Raw genomic sequence first — 23265 nt, forward strand, 5'->3', positions numbered from 1 at the left:
ACCCCGCTGGGCACTGCGGCACTGGTGGCACCAGCTGTGCTACCCAGGAGAGGCTACTGTGCAGAGATACAACACAGGCTTCTCCCAGCCCCCCTAAAGCCCCCCTGCTCCCACACCACAGCTGCCCAGGGAACGCTGGACACAAAGTCAGGCAAACCTAATGCCACAGAAGTGGGCTGGACAGATGACATAGAAGGATATTGATGAATCTCATTTAGTGCCTGCTGAAGCACTACACTGACTGACTTCCCAGTGACTCAAACTGTGTTTAACAGTACAAATCAAAGGATGTATAGCTTTCCCTGTTATTAAAACAGTTGTAACAGCTCAAGGACTGCTGAAAACATTAGATTTAAATGGAAGTAAAGAGCGTGGATGGATGAAAAATATTCTTCTGACAATGCTAATGTCCAGAAGCTGACAATTACCTTCAGCAATCTCCATTTTATATACTTTAAGCTGGCTGCCAGAAGCTGGCATAGTCCATTTGAAAATTTAACTTTAAATTATTTATCCTGTATGTGTGCAGGTATTAAAGCTAAATTACAAACCTGTGAATGATTGCTTGAGGTTTCAATTTTCTCTTGAGATCTGTCTCTTGCAAGTTTGGCAGCTTCTTTTACTTCTTGGAACTTCTCTGCAAACTAGAAAAAGCATGAAAGATATTTATTATCATGATTTATCGTCCATTAAACCATTAAGATTGCTATGTTCATATGGTATAGATGTCCAAAAGTGAACAATTAATTTTATTAATTTAGAATTTTTGGCAAGAAACAACATTTTAGTTCTTTGGCAGAATGGTTCTTCCAAAAGAAGTGGGGGTGTGTCTGAAAGAGGAACATCTCTGTAACTCTAGCCAACCACAGTAAAAGCCCATGGAGGAAAAGGAACTGTTGGTGTCTCCTGGTTTGATTTGGTTCTGTTTATTTCCTCCCCCTTCTCTGTTTCCCTTGGTGTTGACAGTGTATTAAAGACAAAAGTCTTTAAGACATATGTTTGGATAAAAATAGTATCAATGTCTTCTATTCCTAAGAGCAAGTGAATTCAATTAAAGAATGCAAATAAGTTTCATTTGCAGGAGGTAAGCAAGGGATTATCAAGACATAGGAAAAAGGAGAAGAAGGTAGATTGCAATGTACGATGGAGTTGTATGAAAACACACTTTTCTGCTCTAATTTTCTTATTACTTTCAAAAATAAAGGTAGAGAACTTCAGATAAAGGCTCGAATGCTTCCTCTAAGAGGGATATATCAAACTGGGAGAGGTGAAGGGAAGGAAAGATAAAGATGGAAGGTAACAATCCCAACCTCTGTGAGTTGCTGTAGGACATCTTTTCCAAAGCCAGCCTGGCATTTTTGGAATACAAGTGTTATTACAGCCAGTCAGGGTTGCAGGGCTTCAAACACTTTAAACAGCGTTTAAAATTTTATAAGGAGGATTACAAAGATGGAAAAAAAGGTATAATGCATAATATGTTTTTAAAATTATGATGTATCCACTATAAGAACAGGTAACTTTATCTTTCAGTTAAAACTGCTTGGTCCTGCTTGCCTGTGTTTTGAAAAACTTGAAATGCTAGAAAGGCAAGACATTTTAGAAGTAAAAATATAAACAGATGTATTTATTGCACAGTTTGTGCAATAAATTATATTTATATTATTATGTGATTATATCCTTGGATAATTCAGAACACTTATGAAAAAATCGTAAATAAAAGCATGAAAAAAAATCCAAATTTACAGCTGAAGAATTGAAAGAATCATTATTCATTTAACAATCTTGCCTTCTAATTTACAGCAGGTATTTAGCATGCTGTCTCAGTAAAATTTGGACTGTAGAGACCGATTAAACAAATTTTCTCCATTTGGTCTAAAAGCAATCTGGATTTCCACGTGTAACGCACACAAATGGCAATTTCCAACAAACACACACACACATCATGGTTAAACCCCAGGGATGAGAACATTCTGGAAGGTGAGCGATGCTCTGGGTGCACCCTGTGGTGTGTGGCAGCGCTGGTGGACGAGGATGGAGCTCTGGGGTCCAGCTGCTCCTCCACCACAGCTGACACTGCACACGCAAGGCGCGTGCCCTGGGATGGCAGCGGTTGCCATCCGATGGCATTGCAGTCACTACACGCACAAATGGCTTGATTTCCTCTCCAGCACTCCACAGATCGTTCAGAACAACCACATTACATTTGTGCCTTTAGTGATTTAACTCTAACTTTACACAAAGCATCTCTCCTGCTGTGACAGAGCAGCTATAACCAGCTGATTATTTCTAAAATATTATATCAACACTAAGTTCTACCTTTGTGTTTCTTGCGGATAGCGTAAGGCTGTTTTGAGTCTGTCTTTTATAATAAATCTTTCTCTTTTACAATAAATCTCTTCATCTCATGTATGAAAAATTTATGAGGGTTCTTCATGGATGATACGAAATATGGGAAGACAAAAAGAATTGGAAGTGATCTATCAAATTTTATTTTGCAGCTATCTTCGTAAAGCACACAGGAGGCCGCTGTGAAAAAATTATGTGAGCTGGGAAAAAAGGACATTTTTCCACATTTCCATAATAAAAAATTGCATATGATTGAGCAACACTAATCTTCAATACTAACCTAATAATGACCTCATTGCATAAACGATATCAGTCACGTCTCTAGTTCACCAACACATGTATTAAACACATTTGCATTTAGAAAGTGATTGCTGCTCTGAGAGGGGCAGTGCCAGCCCCAGCTCTGCAGCACTGCAGCACCCATAGCACAGGAGCAGAGCAGGAGGCTCTGAAGCCACCCAAAGCTCGAGGCTGTCTGACAGTTTAGTACAGCCACAAGGCCAAATCACCATGAGAAATCAGATTTCTCTCTAGGAACCAACTGCTTCTGCCCCAAACACAAATAATTGACAAGTAAGTGGTACCACAAAATCATGCCCCACCTTCAAGGTCTAAGCTTTGAGCCATCAAACCATTACAACAAAAAGGAGTACTTAATGAAAGTCAAATTCCTAATAAAAAGTGTGTTGAGTAAATTAAAACTTGGTAAGTGTGGTCTCAAGGGGCAACAAAAATCTAAATATCCAAACCCAACTACTACAGAATTCATAATGTTTGTTCTCCTTAGGTCCATGCTTGCCCTCTGGCAAAGTTACCAAAATCAGCAAAAAAACCCCACAAAAACTGGAGTAGGAGAGATGCCAGCTGAATACTACCCCAACAGTCCATCATGGATTAGAGGATGTGCCTTCCCACGCCCCAGGAATCTGTGTGACTAAGCTGCAACACAGAGAAGATTTGCTGCTACCAACACTCGTGAAGCCTTTTGGTCAGGCAGCTGCAGCCATGAGCACTGCTTGATTAGGAGTCTTGGCCAGTGAAATTTAATGGGGACTCGAGGATGCTACTGTGCATTGCAGAAATTATTTAAAGGCTGTTCAAATCCACAGTCAGTTTGTCACCAGAAGAAATATATATATTCAAATAGACCTCCTTAGCATTTTATACATTAAAAAGCATGATTTTGTATGCATAAATTTTAAGCTCCTGGTCTGGCATTATATTTTATGTCTCCTACTGACAAATTGTGCCAGTATCGGATGAAACAGCTGCTCCCACCCAAAGCAGGCTCATAAATATTTCATCTCCCTCTCGGTTTGCAGAAGGCTGGGTGATGTGACAGCCCCGGGGGAGCACGGCTGTGCCGTGACCCACAACACACGCGTGCTTTTCCCGTGGTTCTCCTGGGGTGAGCCCTCAGCACGGGGCAGAGGGGTTCCCAACAAGACTATTTACCCCAGAAAGTGCCCCGTAATTTGCTCTATCCCAGCCAGAGCGTGTCCAGCTCTGATGCCAGCTGGACCAGTGGCTGTGCTGTGTGCTGGGGCAGGGGCAGACTCTGCCCCGAGCTTGCTGCCCTGCAATGCAGGGACTGGCACACATGGCACACATAATGTGCAGGAGTGCAGAGAAATAAAGTCCAGGGCTTCCCAGGGGCCAGAGGCAGCTGCTTTATGATGTGCAAAGTCTGGCTTTGCTGCGTTTCTCCCCCGTATAAATCTTTGTCCCTATGCCCTTGACCACCTGCAGCTCCTCATATACAGCACGGCTGCCTCAAAGCACCCTGAACGGCAGCAGAAATCCTCCTTAACCACTCTGTGTGCAAAATTCAGCACTACCTGTGCAGCAGCAGCCCTGCCCTCTCACACCCACACACGCTGGCACTTTCCCGTGATTCCTGCCTCCGTCTGGCTGAAGCGAGGTTTGAAGAGCGCCTTGCTGAGGCACACGGTGGGGAGGGGGAAAGGAGGGGCAGCGAGTCCTGCAAAAGGGGAAAAGGACCCTGAGTAGGACATCAGCTTTAAGCCCTGGGATTTTCCCAATCAATGTGAATGGTAATTAGGTTACTGGGTCACAGAATGCAGTTTTCATTAATGGCTCATGTTTAATTTGAACTGCTTTTCCCTACAGGTATGGATTAATGCTTTAAGTATCTCAAGAGAAGCAAAGCATTAGAATGAGGCAGTATCTTTTATTAGGCCAAGCAATATACTTTAAAATGCAGGCATTTTTAGGCATGCTAACCTCTTCTCCTGCCTCATTATTTTCCGTTGCTTTCAACAGACATTTTTAGCTTTATTTATTTATATTTATTTTAAGTCAGGGCTATTGATCTCTGGTTTAGGGGAGTTTTAGTGTGCCCTTCCGATTCCTGACTAAGCACTTCAATTATTTCCTGTAAAATAGGCAAGCTTTAATTTATATCTTTTATAAGAGTATAATGATATTAATATAAAATGAAACTTGATTTTACTATTCCCAGTACACTTATATAGCTATAATCTCACTCTCAACTCTGATCTTTCTTACTAATGGCTCAATAATTAAACTGAGAAGCACAGACAATAAAGGAGTATCTTTGTCCCATTGCTTTGCATGGTGGTAATAAACTAGGTTTTCTTGTATTTTTCAGCTAGATAACTGTCAGAGTTTTGGTTTGTTTTTACTTTTTTATGAAATCATCTCAAGCTATTTTTAAAAGTGCCCCCCTTAAGCTCCCTTTCAATATTCTGACCAGAAAAAGTCTTTCTGCTGATTTGGAAAGCCTTTCATGCAAGTAGAAGGCTGTATTTTGGGCAGTGGGCTCTTCAGCAGATCATGTAGTGCAAACAAATGCACAAAGTGACCTGGGAAGAAACACAGCTGGGCTGGTGCCCCTGTACCCACATGACATGTTATTCACACTGGCTCTAGACTCATGAACACTGAGCTGATACCAGCAATGCATTTCTTCTGAGTATGTGTTTGATAAGGCCTGCAGAACATGGTAAAATTTCTCTGATTAGAGTGCAAGGTCCTTCAAATGTACCTCCTGCCTTATTGTAGTGAAGCCAGTGCCTTATTTTATTATTTACCTCTCTTCTTCTGAGGCAGACCCAGCACCACCTGCTCCATGTGGGACATGGTGCAGGTTTAGCCCCAGTCTGCCACTGAGGCACCCTGGGGTCTCGGGTCATGTTACAGAGGTGTAACTTCAGTAAGCCAGGATTAAAAGCTACTATCCAGAGGTGCTAATTCTCCCATTTAGTGTTCAAAGGTTACATCATATCATGTTTATCTATTACTCAAAAAAAAATTATTCCCCTAGGTCCGTTTTAATCCTCCTCTATTCCTACACATCTTATTAGCTACTATGAACACCTCTTTGCCCCAGGAGTGAAGAAACTGCACAGGTGAAATGAGCAGTCCTGTACACCTGAGTAAGCATCATAAAACACAACCATCTCTCCAACAACTCATTTTTAAACAAGCTTTGCACATCATGCCTTTATCATCCCTGCAGAACAGATTAATGCCCTGGCACTTTTATGGGCATCCCAAGTCCAAAAATAATTTAACATACGGAAAGTAAAATAACTTTTAAGAAACACTTGCAAAAATGCAATTCTCTAGAAACTGTGAAAACTTATTAAGACGGACTTTCTAAAATAAACTCCTATAACAACTTGCTTGATAGGGAAGTCCTTCCAGTGCAGTGCAGCCTTTGCTGCTTTAGACACCACAAGAAACACCTTCTTCTCCTGATCCTTTTCTTATTAAAGCACAGGAGAGAACAGCAACCTGAGAGGCTGTGGCATGCCCAAGGACAAGCTGCTGAGGTCACTTACGAAGCCCAGTGCCAAGCAGCCAATGCCTCAGGAGTCAAGTATGTGTGAGATAAGTAGGGCTTTTTACCACATGAACAAACAATAATATCAGCTGCTTGATAAGCACTTGTCAAGACCACTACTCCAATGACAGGAGTATTTTCAGGTGCTGCTAATTCAGAACAAGAGGCTGCTTTAGGCTTTTCAAGCCTGCTAATGTACCCAGTGCCTAGTCCAGGGAAGTGTTTCATTAATACCAAACTCGGGGTGAGGGGTTTGGTGCTAATGCAGAGGCAGTTTTGTCAGCAAGACTGACATCAGCTCGCCCTGGCTACTCATCCCATGGCAGCAGCAGCACTCACTGCCACCCACAGGCAGTGGTAATTCCAGAGATGGTAATTCTGGTGATTCCAGAGATGAGGACCTGCAGTGCTGAGGAGGACCTGCAGTAACACACAGGTTGGAGATGTGCTGCTCTGCACTAACAAGAAGCAAGACAGCCCTTGCAGCCGCCCAGTGAGCCCTGTTACCTTTGTCAGCTGCTGCTCGGAGGGGAAGCCCAGCCCGAAGACGGTGTTGGCTCTGCTGTCTGCCCACTGCCCGAACTTCTGCGACGTTTTAGTGAAGGTCATGTTGGGGGTGATGGTGCTGTTTATGATCACCTGGTCACAGACAGAGCAAAAAATAAGAATTAAAACGTGCAAGTCACATCGGAAATGCATATCCTAGCAACGGTGTCATCCAAAGCAATTAGGAGGCTAAATTGGGAAATTGCTGTGTTCAGAAGATTTTTTTTTTTTTCCAAAATAAAACAGTTGTTTTCTTGTCTTAATTCTTGCAGGAGTTCTGATGCTTTGTCTTGTTTTTCAAAGTACCATCACAGCCCTGCAGTTAAACGTGGTTGCAGGAATGTCACTGAACTCAAAGCAGGGTCAGGAGGCACAAAACTACCCTGGCAGAAATGCAGATGCAAAATCCTTTTTTGCATTCAGAAGCCCTACAGCCACTGTCCCAACAGGTACCTGCTTGAGGCCTCCAAGCAGGGCATCCACAAGTAACACCTGAACTCAGACCTGAAGGGCAGAGAGATATTTCTGCATATTTCCATCTGTCCTCAGGCCTCCACAAGTAGGATGCCAGAGACATATCAGAAGTTTCAAGCAAAGCCAGATAATAAAAAACAAGACAAGGAGAAGCTGATGGCTTAACAGGGAGTTTAACTTGGGAGGGGTGGTAAAGCACATCACCTGCAATGCATATGCAGTATCAAATTTGGGCCCTGGAACAAATACATTTTAACTAATATCTGCTTCATCACCAGCAACCCTGAAAGCCACAGTGGTTCTTGTAATTAAAGAAATAGCCAACAAGAGGAAGGCTTGTGGATGAAGTCTCTGAGGAACTTAGTGGAGCAAATACAAAATGTAATCTTGCTAAGAAGAATTAGGTATATGTCAGTTCATTATCAAAAATCTTAACTTTATTTTCAAGATACATCATTATATTAGTCTGGCGACTTCTTCCCCTGGAAATTAATTCACGTACAATGTTCTTTCTGCTAGCAGAACAAGAGCTTTCTTTAGTAATGCGTACCATCATTTCCAAAATGCAAATTATGCAGTAATTAAGCCCAATCTGTGGGACAGTTTAATTAACATGATCAGGAAGTATCCTGGCAACATCATTTACTATGTATTCCAAGCAGTTTTCTCCTAAGCTATCATTTACATTTAGCAAAAAGTGTGAATTAAATTTACCAGAGGAAGATCCTTACTTGCTTCCATCCCCTCCCTGACTTTGGACCACTGCGTTGACACTTTCATTTGCTTTCTTAAAAATTACTCATTTCCCTCCTTTTGCATCATCACTTTCAAACAGACTTACGATTTTCTGCCATTCCCCACCACTGGAAGTTCTACCAGAAGGATAAAGACAGAGGAGTGCCAGGTGAGTGGTACCCCTGAAACTGTCCTTTGCATGGGAACAAACAGGGCAAGAAAGGGGAGAGGTGACCCTGCAACCAGCACAGGTCAACATCAACACTGTGCAGACAACACAGAAGTTGTGGCTGCTCCATCCCTGGGGCGCTCAAGGCCAGGTTGGATGGGGCTCTGAGCAGCCTGGTCTGGTGGAAGGTGTCCTGCCCGTGGCAGGGGGCTGGAACTGGGTGGTCCTTGAGGTCCCTTCCAACCTAAACCACTCTGTGATCAGTTCTCAGGGTCACCACATCTCCTTGAGTGGCCAGTGCACAGGCAGAGGTATGAGCAAAGCTGCCCAGATGTGTTCTCCTACAGCTACGTCGTGCCATAGGAACAGCCAACATAAAATCTAAATGTCATTTCAGTAATGTAAATTAAAAGAAAATCAGAGATTTTACGTAGGGGTTTGACAACGCAAAGGGACTGTGGTAATACAAGGATTGCATGGAGAGTCAAAAGAACAGGAGGAAAAGCTACCACCAACCCCAAAATTCAGGGTGCTTTCCAGAAACTTTAAAGAAAGTGCTATATGTATATTTCTGCTTTAAAAAAATCTTACATCAGACAGATGAACCACTTACAAATGTCTAGCTTCTCAAGTTACAGAATTTATTTTAAAGACTATAAAATTCCCAGAAATTTCAAGTCAGAGAAAGTATTATTTCAGTCCTGCTGTGCCTATCAACTTAGACATCTGGGGGGAAAAAAATAGTAAGGTGACCAGTTTGATTGAAAGGCAAAAACTTCACTCACTGATAGCTGACCCTGAGAAGACTAAAATTCCTCCACACCTCCTACAAGAATCATTGAGAAAATACAAACATATTAAAAAACCACACTAAAGTTATCTTTTACAACACAGTTCAATATTATGAGACATGATAAAAGGAATAATGAAGGCTGCAAACTGTAAACCAAGGAACTCCTTATTGAGCAATGAAATGCACTACATTAGCTGAGCACGTCAGAAGTTAATTTTCTTCTATGGCCAGTGGAGAATCCAAGGAAAGGTTGTGGTGAACACACACCTCTGAGAAACTGACAGTTCATCTGTTAAATTTATAATAAGCTGCTATTAGTGAAACTGCCTGGAAGCTGTCTCTACCTTTGCCTTTAAATCCTCCTCTGTCAGTCAGGCACTCCAGAAATGCTGCATTCCTACAGAGAAGTGAAAACCTAAGCAGAAGCCTAGGAGATTAAATCAGAGCTCATGTTTCTGTGAGCTCAGAGGAGATGGATGCTGTGGGTACATTGTGCTTATTCACCTGCTCCTCCTGCCCATCCTCACATTCACTTCCCCAGCTCTGGCCATGGTTTCAGAGCAGTGACACTCCTCTGGCAAGGGAACAATCACATTGGCTGTGTTTAGAGAAAGAAAGGGTGCTGTGATTTCAAAGAACAATGAACACTGAGGCTTGCAGGTGCCCCTGCCAGGTAACCCAGCTTGTCCCCACTCCCGTGGCAGGGTCACCCTCGGCTCTTTGGGACCAGAAGTAGAGTGCTCCCCACCACTCCTCCATCCTCTGGGCAGATGGTCTCAGCTGGAGCAGGAGGCAGGAGGAAGCATTTGTGCCCACCACAATGGGAAAGGTCAATTAAACTGGGAAATTTTTAATTTTTCTTTTCTTCTTCTTTTTTTTTTTTCTTTTTTTTTTTTTTTTTTTTTTTTTGTGAAAGTATGAGCCAGAATTTTCAAATTTCAAAACAAGGAGAGAATTAAAAGGGCACTATTTTGCTGCAGGCAGGATGAGCCACCAGGCTCTTTTCCATCCCTACCTGCAATCCAGCATGATAATTCTATAAGAAAAGGCCACTCATCAATTCAAATGAGACCTTATGAAATACTTTGCATTTGGTCCTCATTTGTATAATATACACACAGTGAAATTCCAGCTGCACCATAAAATGGAATAAACTTGTGGACTTTCATCCAGGATAATGGATTCAGAAGACAAACTACTCTCTAATCAAATGCAATCAATCCCTGAAGTGGTTAAAGAGTTCTCTCTAAAGAGACAGAGAAGCATAATATAATAAGCACCTTACAGAATAATAAACTCATTCATCATCCTCAGTCGTCTACATGTTTTTAAAAAAAATCTGCCTTTGCACTCACCTACATGCAAATGTATCAGATGGCAAACATTCCTGATACACCTGCATGAGCCAAGCAAGATCTCGTACTAATTTCACTTCCTTTGGGAGAAAATCAAACCTGAGATCTAAATTTTTATCTGAAGATGACACAGAAGCACGTTCACAGCACAAGGTAGCCCTACCTCACCCAGAAATGACTCCAGACATATAGGAACGCACTGGGTACATTCATCAGATAAAAGTGAATGCAAATAGGCTGGTGTAGAACAAAACATTCAGCGGCTGGAACACACCCATCCTGCTGCCTTCCCACGGAGAGAAACTGCCAAATAAATCAAAAAGGAAGAGGTCACAAGACGACCTGAGTGCGTAGAAGGAGAAAAACGTGCTGGCAGCTCCTGCTGCTCACAATGTCTGAGCAGAGCCCACAAATGCAGCTGCTGCTCCTTTTAGGGCGACACTTGCAGAACCTGAAGGGCTCCACTCGCGCACACCCCGCACCACGACAGTGCACCGAGGGGGAAAAGCCGATGTGGCTCCTGGAAATGCACTTGCCCAAGCTGCTGCCTCGTTAGCACAGGGCGAGCAGGCACGCTGGCAGCTGGAGCAGCACTCGGCGCTCGCCGGCTCGGCCCCAGCACACCCCGATGCCATCAGCCTCGCCAGCTTCACGGGGAGCAGAGCAGCGACTGCACAGGGCATCTGGCAGAGCCACTGGCGCTGCCCCGAGGAGGAGGAGGAGGAAGAACACACCGGCAGGAATCCGCCAGGACATGCACCCAAGGGGGGATGAGCCATGTCAGCCAGCCCTGCTGCCAGCTTCTCTGCCTCGGAAAAGACTGGAATAACAGCTATGAAATAGCTAATCAATGTGTTGGCCAATGTATTTTCTAACTGTGTTAAATTAAATCAGAAAAGGACACCTTCTTCTTGGACAAGAGTGCCAGATAAGGAATGATTCTGGAATTTCCCCTTTAAATACACATCACCTGTTACTCTGAAATAACCACACCTCCAGAAAAGCCCCAAGGCTCCAAGCCATAAGATCTGCTCTTTAAGACGATACTAAAACCTCCCCATTTCGTTTTCACACCTCTGAATATGTGCTTCCAGTTTGCAGCCCTTGTGAAATTTAATTTCCTCAACCCACCAGGCTGCTAATCTTCAGTAAAGATGTATCCCAGTCTAAAAACAGAATTGCAGAAGGAAAGAAGCTGCTAATCCTCTGGCCATAGCTATCACAGGCTCAGCAGGTTCTTCCAGCTCATCAAGTCGACATGAATCAGAAGGGCTTGTGACACAGGATGTGAAGATGAGGAGTCAGAGGTGGATTTACAGACAAATTCTTCCTTTATCCCAAATATTCAGCAACACTTCTGTGGAATTAGCCCACCTACATTTCCATGATCTGTATTATCCTTTACACTATCTACCATACTTCCTACCTCTGCCTCTAGACAGAATGTAACACTTTTCACCAGGATGTCACTGGTGATAAACATCTCATTTCTAGTCCTAGAAAGCTAGTGCATACACACACATTGTTAATCAAGACAGTGGTAATAAAGAGAAAAAAGAGTCCCTTGCTGACACCACCAAGCTGAGTGAAGCCAGGGAAGCACAAAGACACACAAAACCAAAAACAGCAATGGCACTTGTAGCTTTGCTTTATCTGCTGCACCTGACACCTACATGGCACTTTTCCTGGGACAGGCTGAGGGTATGGAATAACTAGACTGGGAGCACTGTGAGTGTACATGAAGAAGGGCACTGAGTTTCTCCACTTTGCTCTTCCTCCCGCTCCACTCTGCCAGGGGGGCACGAGGGGGAACTGAGCACAGAGCAGGCACAGCTGGCAGGAGCCACGACCAGGCTCTTGCTCTGGTTACCCTTCCCTTACCCCTACACTGCAGGGAGCCTGGCCTGCTGCTGCTTTTCAAGAATTTCTGTTTTACACACTTAACCAGGACAGCAGCTATTTGTTCTACACAGGACTGCAGCTATTTCACCCATCACTGGACTCCAAGATCATCCACTGCCACACCAGGTGCTCCTGCTGGAGGTGGGAGTGGAAGAGGAACCACAAAAGTTCCTGTGAAGAGGGAGACACCAGGACACAAGACACACAGGACTTGCTGCAGCTCTTGGCATTTGCCTCCCACCCTGAGCTCCCTCTGCAGAGACTCCTTGCATGGGTAAAGCTTCTCATGTGCTGCTGCTGCTTGTTTTATGGGGAAAAGGGTCATTTCCACAGTTGCACATAGTGCTTTTTTTCTCTTAAATTGCCTTGCATCCCGAGGATAATTCCATTAATTATGAGGTTCATTTTTAACCCCACAACCCAACAAATCAAAAAAATCCCATACAATTCTTGTCCTTATTCATAAACAGAGATGTAAAAATAACCCCCCCAATAAAAAGACTAATAACTGTTTTTCCTCTGACAAAATACCTCTGTTGCAAAGTCCTCACTAAGAACCTGTCTAAATGCAACAAACGTGGGTTCATGATTGTGTGACTTCTATTAAGTAAATCTCCTGCTACACCTACTCCATTGCTCTCTTTTTCTTCCCAAGGTAATTAACATCTCTGCAGAGTTGGCTTCCCACCTCCTCCATCCAGTCTAAATCTCTAAAATCTCCTATTTTTGCTTTGACATCTGACTAGAATCTTTTTTCCTTTTAGGCACAGCACACACATCCACCCACCCACAGGATTCAAAGCACCAGCAGCTGTTTCATGAAGAAAATCTACAGCAAGGGGTTTTAAACCCTCTGGAACAAATTGTTACCCAGGAATTTCATGCAACAATTTACAAAATATATAAAGCAAGATGCTTGTGTATTATTTTCATATGAGAAATAAGATTCCTAACTTATCAGAAAAAGGGAAAAGGATGCAGTGGAGACTTTTTTTTCCTGGTGACTAATATTGGGGTGAGGGAGAAGGCTGCTTTGACTACAATTATAAAAAATCATAAAACTTCCCATAGACATGTCATATTTATATTTTGGAAGATTTAATAAAAGCATATCATCTTTGTGTGCAGTATAACCACATCCCTAAGTTAATTATTTAAGCACTGATCATCATCTGCATTTTTCAAGTTTATGACAACAGCCTCACTTAAGCCTGAAGGTCCCTTTTGAAAGGCAGAACTGGCACACCCACACAGCATCATTAAAGACTCCTCTGCTCTTTAACAACCTACACACCCTGGGAGTGGTCAGCAATAGGATAGTTTAGTTCCTGTTCAAAATTTGGAAAAGCTGTCCCTTGGCATGAGCAACGGCCCTGATGGACAGGTACATTATTTTTAGGAGGTAACAGGATGTCCAGGTTTCTTTACAAAGATATTATATGGTCTCAAAGACCTCTTGGCACGTTCATGTCCTCCACATCACACTTGAGTCTGGTGATCAGAAACCACTCGGAGTGGGCCAGTTACTGAAACAGTAGTTTTGGCACAGGTTTTCTGAGTTATTTTACAGAGGGGTTTTAAAAAGGAGAAATCTACCCAGACCAAAGTTTCCCTACTTGCTGGTAAGTTGTGCAGCAAGAGATCCTTAGCACAGATTTGCATCTTTTCTTTTTAGTGAGTAACAAATTTCATTTCTGGAAAGGTCTTTGCAATCTCCTGGATTCAGCTGTGTGTGGTCTTTCCAGAGCCAGTGACACACACACACAACACACATATCAAGCAGAAAAATGAGCCAGATAGGAACAAACAGTGGCAGATGTGCTTCTGCTCTTCTGTCAAGGATACAGCTGTTGACAGCACTCTGGCACGTTTTCTCCTAAGCTTACTAACCAGCTTCTGAAGGATTTACTTCCAGAACTTAATCCAGGAAATGAACTGAGAATTTTTCACATTTCAAAGTTAATAACTTGGGAAGAGATTAATATAGAAATGTTTAAGTGGTATGAGTTCTACGGCTCTGGACTTTAATTTTTTTCTAAACCAGAACACAACCTCAGGAGATGATAGTGATTTCAGGTTGATTCAATCTCAAGTGACCCACCAAATTTTCTGGCATTTACTTTGCTCCCTTCCTCAGCTTTTGACAAGCTCACTTTTTCATCTGGAGTTCTAGGTCTTTTTTTGTGCAAACGTTTTTAACTTTTCCCTCTATTCTTGGCTCATCTCCACCAGTATTACTAGTTCTGAAATTCCTATTGCAGCTAAGCCCTAACTATTTTTTCTCATCCTCTGAATACTCAAAGACCTGTTCACACAAGCGCACCCAATATAACCAGCTCAAGCTATCCAAACCTGTCTTAGCAACTGTTGGACAATTCTCCTGCAGACTCAACTCCAGGCAATGTCCTTTCCTCCCAGTTATTAAACCCTGCACCTCCCCTCAGCCTGAATTTCTGAATACTTGATATCACCTTAAGCAAACAAAAGATGATGCAAGTTAATAGTCTCATCCTTGGCTGATAGCTCTGCTTCTCCTTTCTGTATTTCTCCCTCACCAAATTACAAAGAAAACGTTCTCAAGTTTTAATGTTCAGAGAGAAACCAAAACTCAAGCAGATTTAATCAAGCCAAGTACACCCCTACCACTGACACCAGAAATATTTTCAGTCTCCATCAGAGACTGTTGTTTTCCTTAATTTCATTCACTCTTACATCAAAGATGTCTTTGAGAGGATTATGAAGGTGTGGTCTGTGGAGCAGAAGGATCCAGCACACACCTCCGTGTGCCCACCTCAGATACTGATCCTCATGTTAAAATGTCCATTTCCTTGCCTACTTGAGTCTGTACTACTCCAGCTTTCCCTAACCCCAACATTCCCACTTGTCTTTGAATCTCCACAGGACCCTCTGGAGCAGGACACTCGGGGCACAGCCCACACCCCATGCAGACCCTCCTGCCTTGCCCCCCAGGGCTGCTGCTGCCCCAGCACTGCCCCCAGCTTGCCCCAGAGAAGCAACCCCTGCCCAGGAGGCATCAGCATCACCCACTGATGGCAATTCCTCCTTAAATTGAGAGTTCTCTCTGAATCATCCCAACTGAGGCAAAAAAAAAAACCCTGGAAGTTGCATAATCACAACTCTAACACTTTTAAATGAAATCGGAAAATAGCTATTAAAAATATTAATTATTTACTGCGAGTTGTTTCACTGTCTGAGTGAAAGACACTTCCAGTGTAGGTTAGGCTGGTGGGCTTTGCCTCAGGCCAGGAAAGATGTTCTGCTCTCAGTGTGCTCATTGTACAAAAAGAAGGAGAATGTCTCTACAGAAGGAGCAGCTGCTTCTCAGAGAGCAGTTCGATCCAGCTTCATCAGTTACAAAACAACATGACCAAAAGGCACCACAAACAGCAGCTTGAGATTCCTCAAGCATCTTTTACAAAGTCTTTTGTTTAGCACTACTGGTATCAGAACATGTCTCCAGCAGATGAGCATCATTCTCCAGCAAGGCCTGGGAAATCTGAACCAGGAAAAGTACAAAACACACCTGGTGAGACTGATGAAATGACAACAAATTATTTCAAAGGCTTTAGTTTAAATTAACAGTATATACACACTGATACTATTGCAGTTGTTCTGTCTCAATAGAATTTATCTATCCTATTCTTATATATTCTATTTGGGGTGGTCCTGTGCAGAGCCAAGAGTTGGAATTGATAAACCTTGTGGATCCTAACACAGGATATTTTATGATTCTGTGATCACATAATGTATATAGGAAATCATAAACCCACAACTAATGTTTTTACTTAATATTCATCTCAGTAGCATAAAAGCAATGAGATGTTTATTGTAACATGCACAAAAACTGCGTGCTGGAAGACAGGACTATGCACTAAAATTGCATTTTATACCATATATTGAGTATAATTTTTATATAGGGCATTAATTAGTTCCATCTGTTGACTCTGATAACATCTACAGTGCTTAAATTCTCCTTGAAATTAGCCCAATAGTTCACGAAATAACACACTATGAAAAAGAGGGGATGAAGGCCATCCAATACGCTTAAATTTCTGTATTACAGTAATCAGCCAGACCAGTATTGGAAATCTTCTTTTACAACATATGGACAAGAAGGCACAAATACTGGGTCAGTGAAATCAGACCTTCAGAGGTCAAAACCTGGACTCCTTTGCACTGGTTTGCCCTAATGCAGTGCCACTCTTAAGCAATGTCACACACTGCCTTTTGAGGAAAGGTCATCAGAGTGTCACATGCTGCCTTTAGATGAAAGGTCCTTTCCATGTTGGTTCTCAGTGTCAGACATTTAAGTAATACTGAGCCCATACTCCTCCCCCCTCCCCAATCCATGTTTTATGGCTGGCACGCTTTCTGGGACCACCTGAAAAGATTTCCCACCCAGCCTGGAAGAAACTGGAGGACAAAAACGGCATGGCAGAAGCAGTTCTAGGACAAAAAAAAAAAAAAAAAAAAAGAAATCTCTGTCTCAGTTATCCATTGGTGAAAAAAAAATCTTTGAGAAGATGGAATAAAAAATATTTTATTTTAATCAGATTTTACTAGTAGGGACTCTCTGGAAATCATAGTCCTGCCAGTGCTGCAGTCAGCAAAATAATTTTCAGGGTGAGGAGTGGGACCTCTTGGCATTTGAGCAGGCAAAGGGCAGCTGGCTGGGACTCCAGCAGCACCACACTCCTCTGGGCTACAGCACATGGCACTCCTGACAAGCAAGGGCCATAAATAAAACTAGGGCAGGCAAAACTAGGAATCAAAGAATCTCCCTCCCTTTGACAAAACACACACAAATACCCTCACCCACACCTTTCAAAATCATAGCATTTTAGCATTTATCTATAGACATTATAAGAAAAGCCAACACATCACTTTGTAAGGTCATTTTTCATTTACTTTTACACCCCTTTATTGTTGGCTATCCAAGGCTGTAAAACATCCTCTGTACTTCCACTACAAAACTATTAAACCTGAAAAATCAGGTAGTTAAAAAACATAGGTATTTAAGAAAAGGTAGGCATTAAAAAAAAAAAAACAAAACACCCTATATCACTGCACTTAATTCATCAGGTTCGAGTCTGGTGAGCACACACTGACACTCTGAATGCCAAGTGAGAAGCCAATATTTTGATTGTTGCTGCCACACATTATCACAAATCATACCCATGAGGTCCTAGAGGCAGAGTTAAATGCTGCCACACCAACGCAGACCCCTGGTGAGGTACACACTGCCAGAAGCCTTTTATAATTCAGTGCCAAAAATTTTGTAATATATAAATAACTTGGTCGGTTTTTTTCCTGTGAAAGAGTTGCTATTGGTTTAATGGCTGAATTTACGTCAATGGAAGAAAAAAAAAAAGAATGAAAATATCTAGTCAGATAAAGGAATTTCATCTGTGGTACCATACCCTGTAATTGTTTTCCTTTGAAAGAAAAGATTCTGAAATCTAAGAGTCACCTTTTGGCAAAATACTCTAGGATATTTTTAACAACTATGCCTTAAAATAATTCCTTTTCCATGGGCAAAGAAAAATATCTGTTTTGAGCCTCTGAACACATCACTGGAAGAACTCAATTTCCTCTTTGTGTGCTGAGGACACCTGCCTCCAGTCGTGACAAGAAAAGTGTGGTTATAAAGAGGTGGGCAGCTATTAAATTAGGTAGCAATTAGTTCCCTGGGACAGGAACTGAGAAAGCCAGGAATACATCAACTATTAGCAGATTTACATATCAGCCCTTCTTACCTCCCTAAATATCTGCTGCCACAGGCTGCTGGGGCTGTGTCCCTGCCAGCTCCATTGTCCTCTGTAAATCACACTGTCCCCTGCATAGACACCACTCGATCAAACAGCTTCATCACACCATATCATGTACTGTATTCACTTTGGGGGACACTATGTGAATACTGATTGGCAAAATTTGGCCCATATTCTTATTCTTACTAATTGCAATTTACTTCAGAAACAGACCCACTGATTTTGCTTTCCCAGCACAGCAATTTTTCTGGTTCTCCCTTCAATACTTTCACACACTTATGCCAAACTTAGCTGCTGATCTCCAATATTTGAGGTAATTATAAGGTAATAAACTCTTAAATGAACTAGTAACTGGGAATGAGTGTCACCTGACTGGTTTTTTTCCTCTGAAACACAGTCTCTACTTCTTTATCATGTATTTTCCACAATGACTCTTGCAATGCAGTCATTTTGTAAAGCCTGATTTTAATTTTTTTCTAGTCATCTGTTTAATCATCTCTCAGAGACAACTGGGGACTGGCATCTGCGATGACTCTTGCTGCGTCACTTTTCTTTGCTGCTGCCAGCTCAGTATGTCTCACTATGCACTTTATTGCTGGCTATTAATTTTTAAGCTAGCTTTATGTTCCTTATTAACAGCTCATTTCTCAAAAGAGAAAAATGATGTTGTTGCAATCCCAAGTTTTATAGAAATACAACACGAACATCTGAAAAGAGGGCAGAGGCTTGTTTCTGAGGGATTATATTTCCATCCCAAATTCCTTTCCCTCTTCTCTATACTGTTTGGATAACACATAATTTCAGTTTATAAAAAATAAATAAACCCACCAACCAGGGTACTATCATGCATTATTCTTGAGGATGACAGAGGCTATTGGTCTGCATAATTTTCATACTGTCAAACTTCCTTTTTGCCTCCAAAAGGCAAGCCAATGTAGGCCACTTTTAATGAGGAGCCCTGTGTGTGGCTTTCCCCACACACTGCTCAGCAATTGGGCACTTACAAGTTCACGTTCTCCCTGCATCATCACCATATTTTGTCTTCTTTCAATAGGGTTGACTTTTGTCCACAACACTGGGCACCTTCATATGGTGAAGTCTCTTGGCTGCCTCATTAACTCTGAATCAGTGTGTGCCCTTGCATTTTACTGTATCATTTCCTCCAGCATTCATTATGCTGCAGCTAGCCTCTAGCTAGAAACTTCTTAAAATGTGATGAAATTACTTGCTTAACAACATACAAGTCAATTACAAGGCAATTAAAAGATATACTAATCTATTCCCTTGTTTGGTCATGGCATCTTGGTTAAGATCATGCAGTGCATTCTCATATGGCATCTGTGAAATCTTCTGCTATAAATTGTAGGCTCCTGTCCACAGCACCTGTTTTTCTGTGAAAGACACAGGAATTAGAAGAGCTGCTGTCTTTAGCTTTGCAAAAACGAGGAATTAAAGTGGTACAAGCTGTTTTGAATCTAGGCTTGCCTCTCTGCAGTGCTTCATTCAGGTATTTTAATGGGTTTTTATAGGGGTGGGAGAATTCCAAAGAAACCTGGCACCTGCAGGCATATGCTCTCTCCTGGCTGGCCTGCAAATTGGACTCCTGAGTACTCCTCTGAAAGGGAAGAGTTAAGCTCCCTAGACTTCCCTCTGCTTCCTATCTTTACCCTAGTCTCTTTCTGTTCCATTTGTCTCACCATCTCCATGTGCAGCATCCAGACTCTCCTATCCTTCCCCAAGGGGTCAGGCAAAGGCAGTGTTGCACTGAACTGGGCAGCAGAGCCAGGCAGCTCCTCTGCCAGCCAGGCTCACCAACTGAGTTACCAATAAATACTGGTACTTTAAACACATGGGCTCAGCAGTTCCCTTAATCCACACCTTAAGCCCACTGCTAAATCCTTCTGTGCCCCTCTGCCCTGCACCCCGGGTGTGTGGGGACAAGGAGGAGATAGGGACAGGCTGCACCTGCTGGGAGAAGAGAGGATGGGACTGAAGGACAGGGCACTGTGGAGGGTCTGGACCTTTGAGGACAGCAGCAGCTGCCTGAGGAAGCCACTCCTGCAGGATGACAGCCCATCAGGTCAGTGCTGCATCAGGAGGGAAGAACTCATCGGGGTGACACTGCACAGCCTGCCCCGTGCTCTGCCACAGCAGCTCCAAGCTCCTCCACACACTGGCAATTCAACACTGCCCAGGGTGACATGCTGAATGCTACAAGTAAAATCAAGCTTATGCAACCAGGTGATGACGAATATGTAAGTGAAGTACTCTGTATTCTTGATCACTTCAAAATATTTTTATTATTAGTATGTAATGTCAGCATAAGGTAAGAAAAACAACCCCAAATTAATCCAACATCTTCATACAAGTTGGATTTAACTGAAATTTCTCTGCAAACCAATATGAATCATGGATGTTTGTCAAAAATAAACTGTTAGATCAGCCCCTTTGCAGAGCAGACAAGGATGGAGAGTTGTAAGAGATGCACATCACTGCCTTCCTTCTAGGCCCAAGTCCCTTCATTTACTTGAGTTTCAGCTTTTTTGTCCTTAAAGCAGACATAACTTATGCCTACAGTGATGCTCACATTAATCCATCTGGTATTTGCCAACACATGGAAGACTATTCTAATGAGAAGAACAGAAAGCAGGACACCATCATCTGAAGCTGTCTATATTCTTCTTTACAGTTCTACCCAATTTCATTTTTGCCTGGAAAAGTAGGTCAAAGCACTAAACAACAGTTGTTTGAAGGGAAAAATGCAACTTTTAACTTCTTTTGGCATAAACACCAGGGTTTTTTCCCCAATTAGCACTCTTAAAATGGACAGGCAGGGTCACGGGACTCTTCATACAGTGAGCAGTGAAGGTAACATCTATTCTTGACCTGTTCCTTAATCAGCAAAGATTCAATACAAGAGGAATAATTTATGTGGCCAGCAATTGATTCTTGCTTGGGAAGCCCCAGGGGAGAATTCTAATCATGGCAAGCTCACCTTCCTCTGGGACACGTTAAAACAGGGGAAGGGGAGGGGGGAATGTTCCTTCTGAGTGTCTTTTGAGCAGGGGACAAAGCAAAGCTGGGGTGCCCAGCTTGTTCTCTGCACTCACTTTGCAGTTCTGGGCAGGACCTCTGGCTGTGGCCATACGCTGCCCCTGCAGCTCCCCCACCACATCCAGTAATTACTTTGTTTTCATTAATTGGTCTTAATGCATGCATGCACACCCACAAATCAAGTGAGCCGCTGCTGTGAGTGCAGCAGTTTTGGCTTGGAAATTGCACTTGCCTGGCCTTGTAAAGCCACCAGCCCCCAGCAGCAGCCTCAGCACAAGCAAATCTGGGGGGCTCAGCTTCCCCCAGCAGGTCCCAGGGGCTGTGTGTGCCAGCTGCAAACTGCAACATTCCTGGGAATGAACTCACTGGCACAAACAGCTTCGTGATGGGGAGATATTAATGCTGTACTGGTGTCAATGAAACATTACCATCAATTAAAGCAGGCAGTAGGGCAGATTTATAAGCCAATATGTAACCAAATATAGCACAGGAGATGTTTGGAAAAACAAGTATGTGAAATAGGCATGACAAATAGAAAAGCTTTATTAAGGGATGATTTCTGTGATCTCTATCTCCCACAACAGTGATATTTTAACATCCTTATCCAAACAGGAACACAGATAAAAAGGCTGTAAACTCATCTTGTTACCCTGTGGTTTGTGCTCTGACAGAAATGACCAATGATTTTTGTACATGAGCAAAATGTTTTCATTTATAGCTCTGATTGGGATCTGCTAGGGCAAAGTTGTCACCCATCAAGTGACTTTGGAGGGACTAATCAGAGGGATAAATGTAGTTTGTAATAAAAACAGTTGTCTGAACAACCTATTCAGACCAACTGATTTGGATTCTTACAGCAAATACTTGAGCATACTCTCTGGTAATGCAAAACAAATTAACAAAAAAGGTTGGGGGAAGAGCCTTAATGCCTAACTTGTCACCTAAAGCTGATGAACTCCAGTGTGAAAGCTTAAGAAAATTAAGTACTAAACTGTAAATAGTTCAGCCAGGCAAAAGCGAAAATGCAGCTGCCATTTATATTAAAACCTATAGTCTGCATGTATCTGTCTCCTTGTGCCTTTTAAAAAGAACATTTTTATCACCAAAAAGGCCTCAGTCTTATCTACCCTGATATAGGTGGCTGTTTCAGATACCATGCTATTGACTCAATTTGGACACAAAGTTCTCGGCTCACTTATCATGAAGTCAAACTCATCAGAGATAAAATCAGCTAAAGCCGGGCAAAATCACTTTTAGGGTGCCCTATGTTTTTCCAATTATCACTACAAGTCTCCTTGATGGATGATATAAAAAATGGAGCATTTATAACATTTTAATGCAGCCCCTGTGTGTGCTCAGCCAGGGCTGACAGTCGCAGAGCTCTCCCCCAGACACGCGCCGGGTACCCCCGCTCCTACCTTGGCTCCATCCACACTGATAATCCGATAGCTGTTTCTCGTGCTGTCATAGAAGTAGGAAACAGTTACAGCCTGCTTGCTTGCAGGAACCCAGTTCTTCTTCGTGCTGGGGTCGATTTGGAAGACATGGGCTCTGGTGGTGAAGATGGGCTGTTCTCTGGAATAGGGAGGGACAGGAGAAATGGATGCATGAGTCTGCGGAAGGTGAAATGTCCCAGCAGCCCAGCCCTGAGCAGGCATGTTGAAAGCACAAGGCAGAGAGCACCTGACAATCCCCCAAAAGAAAAGACAGAGCAGTGACACTGCCCAGCCACACTCCAGCATTGAGTACCTTTCCTTGGCATCACTAAGTGACATTCAGCACCCTCAAGTTATTGCCATAGCCCAAGAAACAACTGGCATTTTTCTCCCCGTGCTAAACTACCTCAGTGCCCATCTATTCCTCAAAGTATTTATTTCCAGGAACGGACATTCACATGCATTCTTTCTTTCTTTCCCTATCCACATATTTTGCCAAAAGCAGCAAACCCCCACAGCTGGATTTCCTCCTGCTGACATTTCTGTGAACTGCTACCTACAGCCAGGGCTCCTCTGTGGGTGCACCAAGGACTCCAGTGACATACAGGCATGGTATAATTACTGAAATATTCATCTCTCCTCAGAATCCCACTGTTCTGTGGATGTGCATGAAAATTTCATTAGATGCAAACCAGTCAATCAACCTGGGAAGGGAGGGGGGAAAAGAAACAGAACCAAACTCCAGCCTTGATACAGATATTGCCTTTTCAGCTCTCAGTGGGTGATGCAGCACCCCTGACACCCTGTTCCTAAACACCAGCCTTGCTCAGATGCTGC

At 42.8% G+C, this 23265-nt stretch overlaps 1 protein-coding gene across 3 annotated transcripts in view; it reads right to left on the reverse strand.

Annotated features, from left to right (window-relative positions):
- The window catches only part of HOMER2 (homer scaffold protein 2), a 53329-nt gene that overhangs the window by 8207 nt on the left and 21857 nt on the right, over positions 1-23265 (reverse strand). For all 3 annotated transcript variants that reach the window (XM_053988318.1, XM_053988319.1, XM_053988320.1), the window contains exons 2-4: positions 22411-22567; positions 6683-6814; positions 552-644 (exon numbers count right to left, since the gene is read on the reverse strand). In XM_053988318.1, the coding sequence (XP_053844293.1) occupies positions 552-644; positions 6683-6814; positions 22411-22567 (382 nt within the window). The remainder of the gene's footprint in view (positions 1-551; positions 645-6682; positions 6815-22410; positions 22568-23265) is intronic.

This window comes from Vidua macroura, chromosome 12 (genome assembly GCF_024509145.1).
Source record: "Vidua macroura isolate BioBank_ID:100142 chromosome 12, ASM2450914v1, whole genome shotgun sequence".
Taxonomy (NCBI): domain Eukaryota; kingdom Metazoa; phylum Chordata; class Aves; order Passeriformes; family Viduidae; genus Vidua; species Vidua macroura.